Consider the following 19460-nt stretch of genomic DNA (forward strand, 5'->3'; position numbering starts at 1 on the left):
TGTTTTTCTTTCAGAGCGCCTCAGTGGATCATGTCACTTACGCCTATGGTATAGGTTTTGTAGGGGTTTACGACTTTGGTACAATGTCTCCTTACACTATGATAGACAACGCAGTCATCTTATTTACCATAGTATTCACTGTTGTATCATTCGCAAGATCCTTCATAGTGCGGATATTGTACTTGGTACTAACTTCTTGTGTGGAAGTGGAAATATCGATTACCCCTCATTACTTACTGTTCGCCATTCTCCCTCTGAGCACGGAATTTTTGTATGCACATCGCCTGTACATAATTTATATTTATGCAAATATTATGATCGCAACGATAGCTTATCTTGTAAGTGATGTTTATGTTTAATATTACTTATTATCATTTTTAAGATTCTGAACCAAAAAGGTATAAAGGAACCCGGTTATCTGATTAGAATTCTTTTACTACCAGAAGGTCTACATTATTCCATTAGACCTGAATCTCTGACTATTATTTCGTCCACGCATGTTTTGCAGTCGTAGATTGAGAGCTAATATGGATGGTTGTAGCATGTGTTAGTATGTGTCCTGGCATAGAATAAGCCATATAATAGAATGAGTCTTCCTTTCTCGTGGGTGTCGTAAAAGACGACTCAGGGAGGACGAGAGATGGGCAGCAGCCTCCCGCTTAAAAAATCTTTAAACCTAACTACGGTTGCCAATCTTCCTGCCAAGTGTAGCAACTACTGGCAATACCCCTCAGGGGGAAACTTATGTTCAGCAGTGTAGAGTTAAAGGTAGATATAATGATGATGATGATAATGATGAAAGGTTGCACGAGATTTGGTAGTAGTGATGGCGCTCAATCTTCGAATGTTGGTATTATATTTATTGTACACATATAAATGGTAGCGATATTAAATAATTCCAATCATATAACCAGTAATATGTACTTCCGAAAGATAACACCAGTTTTAGTAAAATATTTATAAACGATCCTTTATGGTGCACTTTGTCTGTCCGTCCATCCGTTCACAGCGCTATATCCCAGCAACTACGAAAGCCATAGACGTTTGAAATAGTTTTATATATTTTGGCACATATATTTAACAATAGAAGTACTTGTAAACATATTTTTATTTTCTTTGCTAGGGTACTCAAAATTTTAAAATAGGATTACTAGTCTAAATGAGGTGTCATATGAAAGGGTGTCATTTGTACATTATAATATTAATTTACTAGTAACTTGCTCCGGCTTCTTCCTGATTCTTTACAGAAAATATAAAATAGCCTATGTTACTCCGAGGAGATGTAGTTTTCTGTTCATTTAAATTTTATGGTGTAAAAGAATAAAATAATATGTATGAAATGCTTAAAGCGTCTAACTTGCTTAAAATGATGAGGATTAATACTGTATTTGTGTAAATATCTTTTACATTATCGCTTTATAATTGCCAATTTTTTAAAGTATTAAAATGGATATAAGTAGGTTCACATATGCCATCGCAGACTTTTCTGTAGGCATATATAAGATACACAATTCCACTATATATTAATATACTACCTAAACTTTCGGACCCTCTCCCCCCAGCACGAACCGCGGGGTCACGGCCAAAGCGTATGATTTGATCAAGACATGGGCGGTAATATATTTATACGTCGGTGCCAGATTGACTATAGGTATATAGAAGAGCTGAAGTGTAAGTACAGTAAGCCTACGAGTATCTATCCGAGTACAAAACCAGGGTAAGAAACCCATCCCATTGAAGAAAGGTGTAAGACAAGGTGATATTATATCCACGGAACCTTTCACAGCTACATTGGAAGATATTTTTAATCTCCTAAACTGAAAAAGATATGATATAAACATCAATGCCAGATACATTACTCACTTTTGATTTGCCAATGATAAATAATCATGACTGACTCCCTGGAGGATTTGAATGCTATAATCAATGACTTCAATAGTGGTTCTCAACATTCTACCTGTTATCTGCCTTAAAATAAACATGGACAAGATTGAAATCATGGCTAACGTTGAACGTTAACGTAAACCGGCTAGAATTGGGAAGACTACGCTCGAAGTAGTCTATGAGTATATATACCCGGGACAAGTTGTCAGACTCGGTAAGTACAACTTTGACCAAGAGATCAACTGACGAATCTAATTTGGTTGGGCAGCGTTCGGAAACTTAAGCTACATATTCTTGCCTAAAATACCTCAGAATGTAAAGATGAAGGTGTTTAACCAGTCCGTGTTGCGGTTATGAGCTACGGAACCGAAACATAGTCCTATACGATTAGCCGTATGCAGAAGCTTCAAGTTGCTCAGCGAGCTGTGGAAAGGACTATGCTTGGAGTTTTTTTGCGTGATAGAATTTAAAATGAGGATATCCGCAGAAGAACCAAAGTTATCAACATAGACCGAAGGATAAGCATATTGAAGAGGCAATGAGCTGATTGGATAGTTCGAAGAACCTACAATCGATGGAGAAGAGAGGTTATTGAATGGCGACCCCATACGGGCAACGCAGTGGAGAACTACCCCCCTATTAGATAGATCGACGACCTCAAATTCATTGTAGAGAATCATTGAATACAGTTGGGTCGGGACCGTTCCTTATGGCAGTCTATGGGAGTGGCCTTGTTTGGCAGTGAGAGTTAATGGCTAATATGAGAATGATGTTATTGCGACATTTTAAAACATTCGTCTTGTAGTGTATGAATAATTTGAAATGCCTAAAATTTGTTTTATTTAAAGAAAGTAATAACAGTGACTTGGACTATTGTATGCGAGTTCATCTCATGTACTTCACTGATTTTTTTATTTATTGTCGTATAATACTACACCCTGTTATACATTATATTTACCAATTTGTAGGTATCGACATCACATTCAACAATCTTAAATAAATTTTATATATTAATACCTTTGTACAAAGAAAGTACTGATGGCTTTTTTATAATCATTATAGGAATAAAACTAGAGTCCAGACTGGACTTTCCACTCAAGATTTATGGCCCTTTTATGTAAACCTCGCTGCTACTTTGTCCGCTCGCGCAGAATTCTATTCAAACGTAGGTAGGGTTCCGTATGGGAAATTCTACATATACATATAGAAGTCATCAGCATACCTCTGTTCTGTACGAGTTTGTGCCTCCAAGCATTTGTGCTTGTCTCTTTTGGTTAGAAGGTTGGGGCTGTCGAATTATCAGGTATAGTATAGGTGTATTTTACTTAGTTCTCAAGAACGACATCACATAGTGAATATTGCTATTTTTTTTGATATCATAATCAAAATTATTTTTATACTAGACATAGTTTTGTTATGTCCAATCACATAAATTGTTTCTCAATTACGCAGAAATTTTCTATAGGTTTTATACTACTTATAGATATATTTACTCAAAAAATATTCAGATGAATACAAACGGACATACTTAATACACATGTTTGTATTCTACAAGGATTGAAGCCGCAACCATCGAAATATGAGGTGGTCTAGTAACCGCTACACCTATAAGAGTTATAAAATTGTAGGAATGTTGTTCACGGTAACACTTTTGGCACATGGCGCATAAAAACGACACAGTTGTATGCTTATTTTTACAGTAGTTACCACGAGAGTGCCGTGACCTTGTGGTACAGAAATCTAAGTTACAGACCGCAAAGGTCGTTTGTAAGACTACGATTAATAAAAAACTTTGTGTATCAATTTTAACTTAGTATTAACTCTGCAGGTGTCTCGTCGCATGTAGCTCGGGACTGTTTCTTATGGTATATGACTATTCCATATATAGACTATTCTTATGGGGCAGGCCTTTGTTGTAACAGTGGACAGTTAATAGCTGGCATGATGATGATTAACTCAATGGTGATGAAAAATACTGACGAAAATTCAATAAAAAGATAATACCTAAGAATACAGTATGGTTCTTAGATCCATGAGGAGTTCTTTAGGAATGACAACGTATGAGTCCATAGCATTATTTATATCTCTAGCAGACAGTTACCATTTTCTATCAAGTGTGCCGTGTGTTTGTTTTATACTTAAATTGTCCTTAGAAAAGGCCGAGAAACGGTGGTAAGTTTACCCCTAGCACTTTGGATTCTAATGTTCGCGACAAAATTTGAATATGTCGAGTATTACATTTACAATGGAAATTATTTTACTATGTCGAAATATATCTCTGATTATTCCATTTAATCCGATTATTTCATTCAATTGGGGATTATTCTCCTGAGTATAATTTATTTATTTTTATTTTAACATTACATTTTGAGGTATTTTTGATTGAATGTTATAATACATTGTTGAATCGAAATTGATTCTGAAAAATTAATGCAATTTCTCTTTTTCAGTCGATGTTGACTTTAAGTATGTCGAAGCTTTTGCATGCAGAATTTCGTTCTATTAAGAATATTTACATAGTTGGAATATTATGTTTTTTGGGATTTAGCTTGTCTGTCCCTATAACTGTGGTGAGTATATGTTTTCGGATCTATACATACTATTAATGCATTCGTCCGCCATGACGTTTATTTGTATTGAAAAATAATAAATGGTTTTAATTTAAAATCCCATTGGTATTGTGTCCTATGGGAGTATTTATCAGAGAAGATTCATGTGGTTCATGTAATATATATTTATTGACCATATTCTGTAAAAGAATACAATGTAAAAAGCGTATTTAATATTATGAAGCATTGTCTGCCAGTAAATTTTTGGAAAAATAGGAATATAATTGTGACATTTAGGACAAAAGTATGAATCAAATTTAGTACCATGGGGAATTCAAAACTCGTTTTTTATCCTTATTAGTATTATAAATATGAATGAGGTATATTTGTTACCTTTTGGCGTATTAACGACTCGACCAATCGTCCTATTTGGGGCGGAGAAGGACACAGGCTATTTTTTATTCCGGTCATTCAATATATTCCGGTCACGCGGACGAAGTCGTGGGTAAAGACTAAATGTTCATAAGGGCTAAATTCGTAAGCTGCATAAAAAAAAGTTAAGTTTAACTTGATCACTCCTTCAAAATGACTTGCGTGATTATAACTACTTATACTTCAGCCGGTAGTTTGCTTCACGCCATCCTTACTCTAGTATCCATTAAAGCTTAATACTATAGGTAGAAACAATGTATGTGTTACAAAAATATAGATGCTAATAATACTCATATGACTATGATTTATTTTTTTACTAACTGTATACTATGGCTGCGCTCGAATGAATTGACATGAATGATATTTGAGTATCTATATACCAAACAATTTTCATTTAAAACTGCTCAGCAGCTTAAGCCCAATTAAGTAAAAGGCATTTACAAACTTTCACATTTATATTTTTGTGTAATGTAAGCCAGTATCTATGAAATAGATGTAATTTAAGTACCTATGTAAAATAAAATAAAAATATTAATTTTTACGAGCATCTTAATGAAGTTTCCAAAGAATGTTTTGGAAATAAAGCAAATTACATATTCACTTTGTCGCGTGAACATTGTACTCGTACCTAGCTAGGTAGCACCCTTGAATCATAAAACGTAATAACCATAATATTATGATTCATGTTGTTCAGATGTAGGTTAGCGTGACAAACCCTTAATTACATAACATATATAACAAAATCAGTATTTCATACAATTAATAAGTACTTTCTTGTTTCGTCGAATGACCACGAGATTGTTTATGTTCAAGATTTAAAATCTAATATTGTTTTTTATGCAACTTAAAATGTTAAATAAGCTGAAGATCCACCTGATGTAAAGTGGTAACCGTCGCCTATAGACGTGAGCAGCATCATGATATCCCCCATGCGTTGCCATTTCTGAGGACTCAGGTGTTATTCCTCTGTACCATGTAAAATCACTGCCATATCCTATCCTTCAATCCGAAACAAAGCAATGTTATTTCTATTATTGTTAAATCATATAAATATTATTCTATTTAATTGTATAGTATGTCTTATTTTACTTATTTGTACATATATTAGATTTAAGAGCCATGTAGTTCAGGCATAGAATGGACCACCTTTTCTTTTCTGTGGGTGTCGTAAGACGTAAAATATCACCATATCATAACTGCGGTTGCCAACCCGCCTGCCAAGCGTGGTAATTACTGGCAACTCCCCGCCCCCTTCTCCTCTCATTTTGGTCATGTGACAAAACCATAAAATAAGAAATATACACATATTAAATTAAAAGACTGATTGCAGTACACTTTTTGTTATTAAAAAATTGGTCCTCCTTTTCTACCGATTTGAAAAAGAAGGAGCTTCTCAATTAGGTTATATTTTTTATGTTTGTTACATCATAGCTTCGTTAGTTGTAAACCGATTTGGAAATTCTTTTTTTTTATCTGAAAGGATATGCACATAGATGGGTCGTATAAAAATTTTAACAAAATCGGTTTCGTAGTCTTTAAATCAAAATAACTGGTTATGCCACAATTGAAGTCGATGTTTTTAATTATTATACTAATTTATAGTAGTATATCTCCTATGTTTTAAAACATTTTCTTATATTCTATTTTTTTATACTAAGTCAATGTAATAGATACTTAAATTTCGTTTGTTGTTCAAATCTAAGTAGTAACTATCATTAGAACACCAATATATATAAGAAGATTATGAGAAAATCAAATTATTCCAGCTAGATACTCAGATATCACTTAACGAGAATTGTAGTAAATAATTGTTTGTAATTGGAAATGTACTACTCCTCGAGAGCTGTAGTTCAAATTTAAGAACCAAATAATAGTAAATATTCTGTTCTGTTAGTTCTTGTTCTCGTGTTTATTGCTATTGACCCACTATCACAGTCTAATGAATTCTCTATATATAAAGCCTGACCGCCATTCATCTCTATAGGAAAGAGAAAAACTTAAATAGTGTTCAGTACTTTTAGTTTTTTATATAATTTATTAACATATAGTATTCATCAAAGAAGGACTATGTAACGTATATTATGTGATTTGTAACAGGTTGAGCTAAGAAATAAGGAATCGCCAATATCCAAAAATATTGAATGTCGGCAACATCAAGAAGATGTTCCTCATAGGGTTGAAATCCATGTGATACATCGATATGTAACCCTTAATTACTCCTATAAAACCACATGGGAAAACTAGTTAAATTATACATTAAATTAAAAATTAAATAAATATTTATTACCACTTAACTCATTACAATTTGATTGGCAATAAATGTTATTTGGAAATTAAATTAACATTATTACGTGAAGAGTAAGCTTCATATGACTGTTGTCTGAATTGAACTCGATAACAGCACAATTGTTATTTGATTTCCGTGTATATTTCTGACCATAATCAAAAGCTTTATTATCAGAATGAATATTATTACAATTGCCACCGATTTTGTTTCACTCGTTTAACTATTCACCTCGTAATTTTATTATTTAATTAGTACTTATTTGTAAATAAATTTGTAATTACCAGAGGGAGACTTTGTACAAAAGTTGATTGCTTGGGTACCTCTGTCCCATTCGTGTTTCTACCGTGAAGCAGTTGTGTTTGCATGGCTGTGTTTCGGTTTGAAAGGTGGGATATGGCGTGAATTTACAGGGTACAGAAGAATAACACCTGAGTCCTCAGGAATGGCAACGCATGGGGGGTATCATGGGCGAAACAGTATACTCTGTTATGTCCATGGTACTGCTCATGTCTATAGGCGACGGTTACCACTTTCCATCAGGTGGGCCGTCAGCTTGTGTGCCATTCTAAGTTATATATATAAAAAAAAATCAAAGAAAAATATAGTTAAAATATGAAAAATCAAAACAAAACTATACCGACTAGAATATTGTTTATCTAAAAATAGTGTAATATTATTGTATTTATTTGTATGGATTGTGTTGTATGCGCGGAAATTCTAATGAAAAGGAACGAGTAGTATATTTAAAGACCCAATATATACTATGATACGATACGTGAAGTAATATTTACTTATGCAGTGTAATTAGAACAAACGTTATTGATCTTATCGCTTCGTTACCAGTTACATGTTTAAAATTGAACTACAGAAGAAGAAAACGTATTGGAATTTCTTTATATAAATATAAAAAAAAAAATTAAATATACTCACGATTGTAAACCCAGATAAGGTAGTCAGGTGCGTTAGCCAACCGTTGTGGTGGGCCTATCACCCCACTTGCCCGCATTTCGCCGAGTTTATTTTAATGTTACGTGATAGAGGATGAATCTATCATCGTTTATTAGATCAGATTAATATATTATGATTACCATGTTTCTTAATTTTAACCAATTGTTTATTCTTATTTATAAAATTATAATAGTTGTGTGGCCGTGTGCTCCGGCATAGAATAGGTCTTTTAATGGATGAAGATGGAATGGTAACCCTGCTTGCGCTATCGATTTACGCTGTCGGGGCACCAGTGAATGAGGATGAAGGCAGGTCAGTTGGCCCATAGTGACCAATTGAATAAGAATTAGTTACTATAGTTTCCAGGGGAAATCGATTAGAAGTCGACCTAATAGAGTGTATTGCTAGCAATGGGGTTATTAAATTCATTATTAACAATCCCTTTCCCCTCGGCATAGAATAGGTCACCCCTTACTTTTCCATGTATGTATTATCGGCTGTATCATCATCATCACATAAGTTGTATCATAACATCAGGGATTGTTAGCAAATGTGCCCTATTAGGTCGACCTCCGCGTGGTTCCCCCTGGAAACCATCGTGAACAATTCTTGTTGAATTCGTCACGATGGGCTAACTGACCTGCTTCATTCTTACCTATCATCCTTCACTGGTGCCTCGCCGGTGTATACTGAAAGCGCAGGTGGGGTTACCATTTCATTGTCACCCATAAAAAAACATCAACCTGCAGTTTGATGAAAGTGTTAATAGTTTTCGAAACTGACATATATGCATGAGATGAGTTATGAAAGTCGATGAAGCCAGTTTTAATATATAAGAATAGAGGACCATGGCACTTTTTTATTTCTACCTGCCTCGTAAAGAACCTACTTAGTAATTAATATATAAAATATGCGTGTAAAGTGCAGACTGATTTTATTTTCAGTAATTATGTCAACGTTCAAACTATGCAGACTATTGTCTCTTATAAATTCACGTGTATTTACGTAGATATTTAATATTCCACATATTCATCGTAATTTCAATGAGCGATAATTAGATATGCACAATACTGGAAACATAATTAGTGACTATAAAATTTAATCAATCAATTAATACATATAATAAAATCATAACTGATTGTTGTATGTACATGGAAGATATATAATAAAAAAAACTACTATAAACGCAATAAAACCCAAAACAATGATTATCAGAATTTTTGTCTGTTTATCTGTGCGTTTATGCACGCTAATCTAAGAAACAGCTTAACCTATTTGAATGCGGTTTTCACTAATGCGTTGCGGTTTGCTCTACTTAACATTTAGTGTTTGCTTTTTTTCAATCGGTTCAAAAATATAAAAGTTATATTAATCTAAATAATCACACATAAAATGCTATAAAATAGCCATTCAGTTGAATTGACCGAAACTTTATGAAGGTGGTATTAGATATGTAATTATCATTTAAGTATATAATACAATATAAGACCAGATTCATGGAGGATTTAAATAAGAATGATATACGGGAACTACGGCTAGTTTTAATATAAATATTGAGTACATTTTTTATCCCAAATAAATAGATTTATATCGTCATAGTATGAACTAATGATGGTATATAAGACGTGCGACTATTTACAAGTAGATTTTGCTTCGTAAAGAAAAAGCAGTTTCAATCATCACAAACTTAATGTGGGGCGAATATTACAAAAGTATACATGGAAATCAGTTATTTCAAAATGCAGACGAAATTAGAAGGTCCTCCTTTGGAAATCGCTTAAAAAGAAAATACGAGTATAAGCGGAGGTCTCGCGAAGTTATTACCTTTAAACAAGTCTACTGTTATAAAACATTCAAGTGATCTACAAAAAATTCATCGCCTCAGCTTGTGAGTTGGAATCGAATATTCTACATGCACGGCGCCTTGTCGGAGTTACCTTGCATACGAAGTATAAGTATATAGTCACACTGTTCATATATTCAAGCCTTTTGGTTTACAACACATGTTTGATCGCTTTATTTACGAACTTCACTGGACTTTTTAAGACGAGGATACAATAGTGCTGGTTTCCAACATTTATTTTTTTATACAAAATACAATAGTAAACATGTCGAGGGTCCATTTAATGGAATGTGGTAACCATGGTAACCGTTGCGTATAGACATTCACAGAATAACACCGTAGAAATCACAAAATATACTGTGCTCTCCATGGAACTCATCTGTTGTCATTTCTAATATCCCCACAAATGCAAACATAGTTGGTTAACGACAGAAACATTGGAATAGGGATACTCAAGCAAACGACTTTGGCATAAAAGTTGCATCTGGTTAAACCTGAAAATACTAGAAAATACATATTATGCAGGTACACAATGATAATTGTATGTATACATTAATCTACATCTGAGAGTTACTTTACATAATGTACTTACCTATTCAATTTGTTAGTTAGCTGTTATTAGCACATCAACATTTACCTGTCCACTGCTGAACATAAGGCTTTCCTTTGGGGTTTTTCCAGTAGTTGCTGATTAGCAGGCAGGTTGGCAACCGCAGTCAGACTTTAGACATGTTTTAAGAGGGACGCTGCTGGGAGGAGGGCTGCTGCCCATCCCTCGCTCTCCTTTACTCGGTTTTTACGATACTCACAGGAAAGGAAGGTGTGGCCTATTCCATGCCAGGACCACGGCCAATGACAATGAGCTGTTATGTAGGACAATAATTGGTGATTATAGGCTTTCTTAGATAAAACAGAGCATTGAGCCTCAAAAACGGGCCATCTTTTTGTCAGTTAATTGTCAAATTAGCTGTACTAATAGTACCACTCATGCCTTTGTCATTCACATAACATCATTTCAACGAATTATCGATTAAATTAGTACCACGTTAATCAACGGATTCAACAGATTTGATAGACTTTCCTTTTAAGTATTTAATTGTAAATTTAACCTAAATATTGAATCTAATTACGTAATAATATTAACAGAATTTCATTTATAATTTTTATAATTCTCAAAATTTTTGTTAATGTATATTTTATTTAGAAACTTTTAGTCTAGCAAGAACTTATAATAAATATTAGCAAAAATTAAGTAGATTATTTAAACTTATTTCATTTTTAGAACCAAAAATTTACCAGTTAAGTACTTATGTATACCTATTTTAAAAGTCAGCCGCAAGTATTTCTTAACGCGGGCAAAATTTTATAGGAAACAGATAATATCCTGAGTATTAATTTATTCCAAATACATATTTACAACTAGTGAATTGACCCAGCTTCGCACGAGTAGACAGAATTTTTAAAAGTCAATACATATAATAAAAAAACTTCAGCCAATTTACCTGGTCGGTTATTTTATAGCACTTTATATGTGATACTTTAGATTTATATAACTTTTTTATTTATGATCCGATTGAAATGAATCGAACACTAAATATTAAATGAATTAAATTTAAACGCATTAGTGAAAACCGTGTTCAAATCAGTTAAGCCGTTTTTGAGATTAGCGTGCACAAACCTTCAGAAAACAGACAAAATTTCTAAAAAGTGTCGTTTGGGTTCTATTGCGTTCATAAGGCCCCCCTATAATAGTTTTTCTTATATATCTTATATGTACAGACAGTGACCAGTTACGATTATATTAAATGTGTAAACAATATTTCTCTAATATGTAAAATTATATAGGTGAGTTAGAGAAAAAGAAATACAATAACTGTGTTATATAAATGTCAGTTAAGAAGTATTGGTTAACTGTCTATCTGCGACATCTACGTGTATGTCCGTTATTTATGAAACTAATTCAGAATGTACTTTTATCCTTGCAGTCAATGAGTTCAAGTAGCAGACTACTGGGATTAATATACGGTCTAAATGTGACTGTTTTATATCTGGGTGGTTTTAAAGTGGCCGTCGTTATGTGGGTGTATGGAGTTCGGAGGTTCTCTACCGACGTACATTTTTGGCTCGGTTTCAAGCCAACAAAGTTTTGGACAATATGCTGGATGTTGCTGCCTATCGTGCTATTCGTAAGTTTTTCAAAGGTTGAAAATGTAATCTAAGTCTGCATGCTTATTTATACAAAAAGGCCTTGTTCTTTGTTTACTAGTCTTGTTTTGGTACCCAATCTTGATGACTTTTAAATTAGTCCCTTAAAAATAAGACACAGAAATACACAACAAACTACAAAAACCCTTTTTATCCTTCAATTTTCAGTTTTTGTTGCAATTAGACCATACCTTTCTTTCCCGTGGGTGTCGTAAGGTGTGACTAAGGGAATTTAGTGGTCTATGGATGGGCAGCAGCGTTCCTCTCAAACATATAGATGTTTACCCTACCCTACCTTACCCTAACTGCGGTTTTCAACCTACCTGCCAAGCATGGCAACTACTGGCAAAACTCCCCTTATGGGGAATGCTTACGGTCAGCAGTGAACAGTTAAGGGCTGATATGAAGATGGTGATTTCGATAAAGAATAATGATAGTTCACGTACAAAACAAATTAATTAAAAGTAATTGTTCCTTAATCGTATTGCAGTTGGTATATCCAATAAATAGCTTATTAGACATTTTCACTTATAATGAAATCGACCTTAAAATACTAGAAGGCAATGGCACGATTGTTTATTGTAAAATAATACAAAGGTTATTGTATTGACAAGTAAAATATCATTGCAAAAGAATCTGGTAATAAAAGTCCTACATTAAGCTAATTGGCGAGTTTGGTGGTAATTTACTGACATCCACCTCTATTTTTGGAAGATCTGAAGGTATCTTTCATTTTTTTTTTTCAGGTACTTGTATTATACAGACTTTACAAGTTAACACAAATGGATGACTTATCTCAGTCGATTACAGCGGCCGCATGGATTGGCTTCTCTTTATTGATTGTGGCTATTTTCCATGTTAAAACAATCGCCAGATATTTATTACGGAATGTACGTTAAATTTATTATTTAACAACAACCCGTTCCGGTTTCGTAGGAATGCAAATTGTATACACACCCAGTATTGGCCTTATGGGGGGGGGGGGGGTCTGGTTTTTTATCGTCTTCAGTCAGGAGATCCGTTGGGTACAGTCAACACTTTCGACGATAATGATATTTTTTTTATTTTTTTTTTAATGCTTTTTATTTTTATTCTTAAGGGCAATATTTTTATAATATTTATAAATAGTTTATAAAATTGGCAAACAAGCTAAATAAACATGACCAGCATCATAGACATCACAGAATACTTGGTGACATTATGAAAAAACGAATACAGAAACTACTTTCGTACAAAGTCTCCTTTGGTTTGTATTATATGAGGAATTTACGTTGAAATTATTATTTTACCTGTTTAATACATAGTTGCATAATTATTTGCTTCAAAGTCGCTTTTAGGTAAAGCAAACAGTAGATGCAAGCTTCTGATGTAACCAGATATTTGCACTGTCATATTAATTTACCTCTACCACATATACGTGTCCAATTATTTGCTTTGCAGTAGGCAAATACTGTATATCTAGTTCACAAACGATTTATTAGAAGAGGCAGTATTTACACATGCACGTAAATAAGTGCTCTTATTTGAAATGTTTAAATTAGTTCTGTTATTTCATATAAATAGACAAAGCAAATATTTTGTGTTATGAAAATAATATAGGTTAAAATAACTACACATATTTTTGCTATAAATTAGCGATGCAACAAAATTAGCTATGGACCAGCCTTTTGGAATTAATATCTGTGTATTTGTTACGGTATGGCGTGAAACACGCTAAAAATGGGATTGTATGATTCTTTATAATTGAGTAAATATTATTCAAGTTTAAATTCTGTGTATTTAAATTTATAATTTATCAAAATCGGGATGAAATTTGAGAAGGCAATAGCAATAGCCTTCAAAAAATCTAGTTATATTTTGTAGTGTCATAAGTATATACAAACGGTGTTTAAAAATTTCTATGAAAATGAAATACCAGGCTACTCATAACCATAATCCGTTATTAAATTATACAGGCAACTATTAATTATAAAATAAAACTATTAACAGAATTTTATAAAATTAGGTAGATACATAGAAAGGTTTCAAATTTGTTACTGTAGTCTTCTGTAAAAGAAAGAAAAAAAATCCTTGTGTCAGAAAACGTAAAGTATAAACAAGAGAGAGAAAAAGACCCAACATTTTCCCAACAATACTAATTCATCGATTTCATGATTTCATCACTAACTAACAGAACTAATACCAACATATATGAGCTTCAATTATAGTAAGGCGACAAGCTGTCTGTCGTAGATACGTAAGTTCACTGCCTTGCATGCATTGCATGCGTAATGTTAAAGATTAAAATTATTCAGTACTAACTTTTACCCGTGACTTCGTGCGCGTGAGCCGAATATGTTTACTGACCGGGATGAAAAAGATTTCATAGCAGTAAGTTAAGCCATTAAGGTGCTACAAGTTAACAAGCAAAGAAACTCACTTTCACATTTATAATATTAGAAAGAATTAAAAAAGAAATAATTAATCAATCATTCAATATCAGTCAATACATATAATAAAATCGTAAGTAGTCGCTGTCTGTACATGGAAGATATATAAGAAAAACTATTATTCTCTTATGAACGCAATAGAACCGAAAACGATGATTTTTAGAAATTTTGTCTGTTTTCTGTACGTTTGTGCACGCTAATCTCAGAAACGGCTTAACCGATTTGAACACGGTTATCACTAATGCGTTTCAATTTAATTCATTTAATATTTTGTGTTTGTTTCATTTCAATCGGATCATAAAAAAAGTTATATAAATGTAAAGAATCACATATAAAGTGCTATAAAATAACCGGTCAGTTAAATCGGCTGAAAGTTTATGAAGCTAGTTTATATGTCATATTTTAACTCATAGGATATTTTATATATTTCATCCGTCTGATTTTTTTTTCGTAGTTATGCGAATTCTGAATAGATTTTGTCATAGATACCATTTACTGCTCTGTTAATCTCATATTATTTTATGACGATTGCACCTTTTTATTCCTTGCGAAATTAAAAATAGCTTATTGCAAAGCAAACTTTACCTGTAAATCTTTACGATTCCGCTTTCTAAATTAAAATACTTTCAATGTAATATCTACCAAACATCTTGTTCATAGGTTGTTTGTGTTCACGATTGAAGTTGTAAAAGAAGAAGAATCATCAAAAATATGTACTTCATAAAACATCTTTTAAACATTAGATATTTTTTTCTTTTTTTCATAGGGATATTTTTAAGAAATGATGAATAATTTGATTTTTTTTAAGAAACGTCCTTGTGATTACAATCCCTGATGACTTTGACGATCGATGACTTTCACTGAGTCGTATTGAATGATGTTACTAAGTTAAAAGTTTATATTTCTGCTATCGAGAAAGTTCAGATGATGTGTCTGCACACTCATGATATCAGAACAGGGCGTATGTAGGTATTTTGTTTTCAAAACAGATGACAGTTACGACAGGCTGTATATGTGTCACTTATTCCGAATAGGTAAGATTTTTTCAGTGAAAATTACTCGAAATTAAATTACCAGATAGAGAAAATAATAATATAAGCTACTAGCTACCTATAAGCTACTTTTACCGACTTAAAAAGGAAAAGGTTTAAATTGAGTAACTCGGTGCTTATCGTCGATATACAGGACATGACCTAAATCAATCTTTACAATTAAAGAGATTGGATCGATCAAAACGTTTTTTGCCGCGATACGCAGGTGAAAGGCACAGAAATACCCTCTTTACCGATGAAATAATTTTCACGATTGAAGAACATTACAATAAGCAAAGTGATAAAGTGTACGTTCACAGTTCTATAGAAGCTGCTCAAGTGGTCGGAAAGGCACAAGGTGGACATCATTCTGCATCAGTGATGGTTTGGTGGGGCATGTCTTATCAAGGAGTCACAAAACTACATTTTTGTGAAAAAGGAGTGAAAACTTCAGCCAAATTGTATCAAGATACAGTCTTAGATCGTGTTGTGAAATCTTTCAGCAATACACTTTTTAAAAATATACCGTGGACTTTCCAGCAGGATTCTGTACCTGGTCACAAGGCACGAACTATCCAAGCCTGGCTTCAAGCCAAAGTTCCGGACTTTATAAGAACTGAAGACTGGCCCTCATCTAGCCTATATTTCGACCCTTTAGACTTCAAATTATGGTCAGATTTAGAGGACATGGCCAAATCTTAAAAGACACGGCGACATTGAGTCTTAAAAAATCTTTCTTAATGCTAAGTTTTGAGTTATATTTCGGGGGATAGTGTACAGTATGTCTCCATTAACAGGATAATGGAATCTACAAACGAATCCACGAAATATCTTGTAGAATTTTTAGAATCTCTTAATGCCTCGGGATTACCGGCTCATAAGATAAATTTAAAAGTCGGAGTATCTATAATGCTGCTTAGAAGTCTAAGTCCTCCAAAACTTTGTAATGGTACCAGGTTAAAAGTAATGAATTTACAGCAAAATATCATAGAGTTAATGAGGTGTAGATAGGTGAAAGCGTTTTCATATCTCGAATTCCTTTGATTTTCACTAATTTTCCATTTACTTTCAAACGGGTCCAATTACGTACAAGCCTTTGCTATGCAATGACCATTACCAAGCAAAAGGGCGAACGCTAAAAGTTACGGGTGTGGATTTAACTGTTAACTGTTTTTCGCACGGTCAGCTTTACGTTGCTTTGTCGCGCGTGAGCGATCCTAAAAACCTATATGCTTTGGTCCCTGACGGCAATACATCTAATAACGTGTACAGAGAAGCATTGTTGTAATTTTTATCCACATTCACATTCATACCCATAACCAAGCGGACGAAGTCGCGGGCACAGCTTGTAATTTAATACAATAGTATTACGAGTACATATATTGTGGTAATATATTTTTTGCTTAAAACAAAAAAAATCTTATAATTTCAGAATTTAGCAGGAGCGTTTTCAAGTAAAAAGACTTACGGTCCACCCGATAAAGAAGACAGAAAAAGAAGACAAGTATATAGTGAAACTGCTCGACTTAGGCAATGCACACATAACTGTCATATTTTAGACGTAAGTATTTTAATTTGCTTATAGGTCGTCAGCACCACAGATGTATGTAGACTAGAAATGTAATAACAAAGCGATACTAGAAATAAATATACTTGTATGCGCGTAATGAATTTGTGTGTATATAAAAGTGTAAAAACAGGAATTTGGAAAAATATAATTAATGTATATGTAATATGCCATATTTTTTTATGTAACCTAGAATGGCAAACAAGCTGACTGCCCACCTGATGGAAAGTGGTAACCGTCGGCTATAGACATGAGCAGTACTATGGACATAACAGAGTTGCGATTGCTGAAGACTAAAATGTTATTCTTCTGTACCCTGTAAATTCATTGTCATATTCCATCCTTTAAATCGAAACACAGCCATGCAAACACAACTGTTTCACGGTTGAATCTTAAATGGGAAAGAGGTACCTAAGTCACCTCTTACTCTCCTGTAGGTATTGTAAAAAGCGACTAAGGGAATTTAATGACCGAGGGATGGGTAGCAGCGTTTGTTTTTCCATTTCAATAAAGTATTTGTAATGGTTTTATAACATTGGACTTAAAGAACTAAATGTGTAAAGGGCTGTGTAAAATGTGTAAATTCGTGGGGTGTTGTAAGCAGATACTGTACCTGTAGTCTAAGTTAGGTTAATTTCTACCTAATTACCTAAAAACGCGAAAACAATCAGAATTCGCTTTGTTTTATCTCCCGCTATCTGCGATATATCGTTCTAATATTCATACATGTTACTATGTTTCCTATTTTACATTTGCTTTTAATCTAAGATCACCACAGTGTAATAATTACTCCATCATCATTACATACACCATGTAAATATAATAATAAATATATTTGGTTGTCATATATAATGTAAACAAACATAATATATTAATGTAATGTTTCGTTTGTAATTCCAAATAAGTTTCTATGTTGTAGTACTCATAGATCAAATATTAAACAAATACGACCCTTATACATTAACAAAATGTTAATTTCTTGATTATACTCGTATTTATCAAGTCTTATGACACTTTTTATATCTATAATGTAAAACTATTGTATATGGGTATATCTATATTTTAAACATTTTGTATATATATACAAAATGACTGTTTTTTAAAAAAAAAAAAATTTAGAATTAAGAGTTATCTCGATAATCTTAATTCTAGATACAAATAACAACTTGTTGATTCGTTTAGAAAAGATAATAGGTCTTTTATAGGAATTGGTATTAAATGTTATATCAAAATACCGAAGTATATTTTAGATCTACCTTTTAATAAATTTGAAACTATTATTAAGAAATATTTACTGAACAAAACCTATATACTATACGATTACTTGAATGACAAACGTGCATGGTGTTTGTCGATCATGCATGGGCATATTAGTAACCGTGTAATTTTACACATAATATATTTAAAAAAATATACATAATGTTAACAGAGATTTAAGAGTACTGTTGAGTTTCTTGCGAGTTCTCGTTAGCACATAATAACTATTACATTAGTAGATTCGTAAAAAAAATACAATTTAAAAGTGCTAATATACAAGATGACTAATCTGAATATTACTTTGATCTTAGGTATGAAACTACTATGTCAAAAATAATGTTAATAATTAGTAATTTATAAAAAAAAAATATTTCAGGATGTATTTGACTGTTTCCATATACCAATAGTATCCAGAAGTAAAATATTTGCATCGAGTTCAGAATCACTAACCCACATATACGAAGCCGGAACTTCCAAGAAATTATCTGATGCAATTGATGTGGGATTAAGTCACCATTAGTAATATTGCCTAATAATCATTACGTAGATATCGATTATTAATTGATAGTTCGATTGGAATTACAAATAACTGATAAAGCGATATTCGATTAATTACAAACAATATAGCTATTACGAAGTATTATGATAAATAAAGTTGTTATGATTGATTCAATATAATTGGCAGTATCAATAACAAATGGAATAATACCATCAATTATATATAATGTAAACGAAGTATTGTTTCTACACTCTATCTATGTATACTATAACATTATCCAGTATTATATTCTCCAAATAATTATTATATTGTTATACAATAGATTATGATATAATAATATAATACTGTCAGGTGGGCCGTGCACTTGTTTGCCGCATCATTGGTATAAAAAATAAATATTTTATTACGTAAACATTAATATAGATGGTATCATTTCAATTAATAGTATCAATATTATCGATGAATTAATCAATATTTAAATAATTCTGAGTGAAAATTAACTATATATTAATTAATAAACAATCGATTA

General features: G+C 32.7%; 1 protein-coding gene across 1 annotated transcript in view; it reads left to right on the forward strand.

Annotated features, from left to right (window-relative positions):
* The window catches only part of LOC113517294 (sodium-dependent dopamine transporter-like), a 38910-nt gene extending 19450 nt beyond the window's left edge, over positions 1–19460 (forward strand). The window contains exons 7-12 of the mRNA XM_026901942.3: positions 15–338; positions 4335–4454; positions 11929–12129; positions 12895–13038; positions 17041–17169; positions 18809–19460. Coding sequence (XP_026757743.2) covers positions 15–338; positions 4335–4454; positions 11929–12129; positions 12895–13038; positions 17041–17169; positions 18809–18952 — 1062 coding nt within the window. The 3' untranslated portion in view covers positions 18953–19460. The remainder of the gene's footprint in view (positions 1–14; positions 339–4334; positions 4455–11928; positions 12130–12894; positions 13039–17040; positions 17170–18808) is intronic.

This window comes from Galleria mellonella, unplaced genomic scaffold, assembly GCF_026898425.1.
Source record: "Galleria mellonella isolate WM207_F2 unplaced genomic scaffold, CSIRO_AGI_GalMel_v1 utg33, whole genome shotgun sequence".
NCBI classification, from domain to species: domain Eukaryota; kingdom Metazoa; phylum Arthropoda; class Insecta; order Lepidoptera; family Pyralidae; genus Galleria; species Galleria mellonella.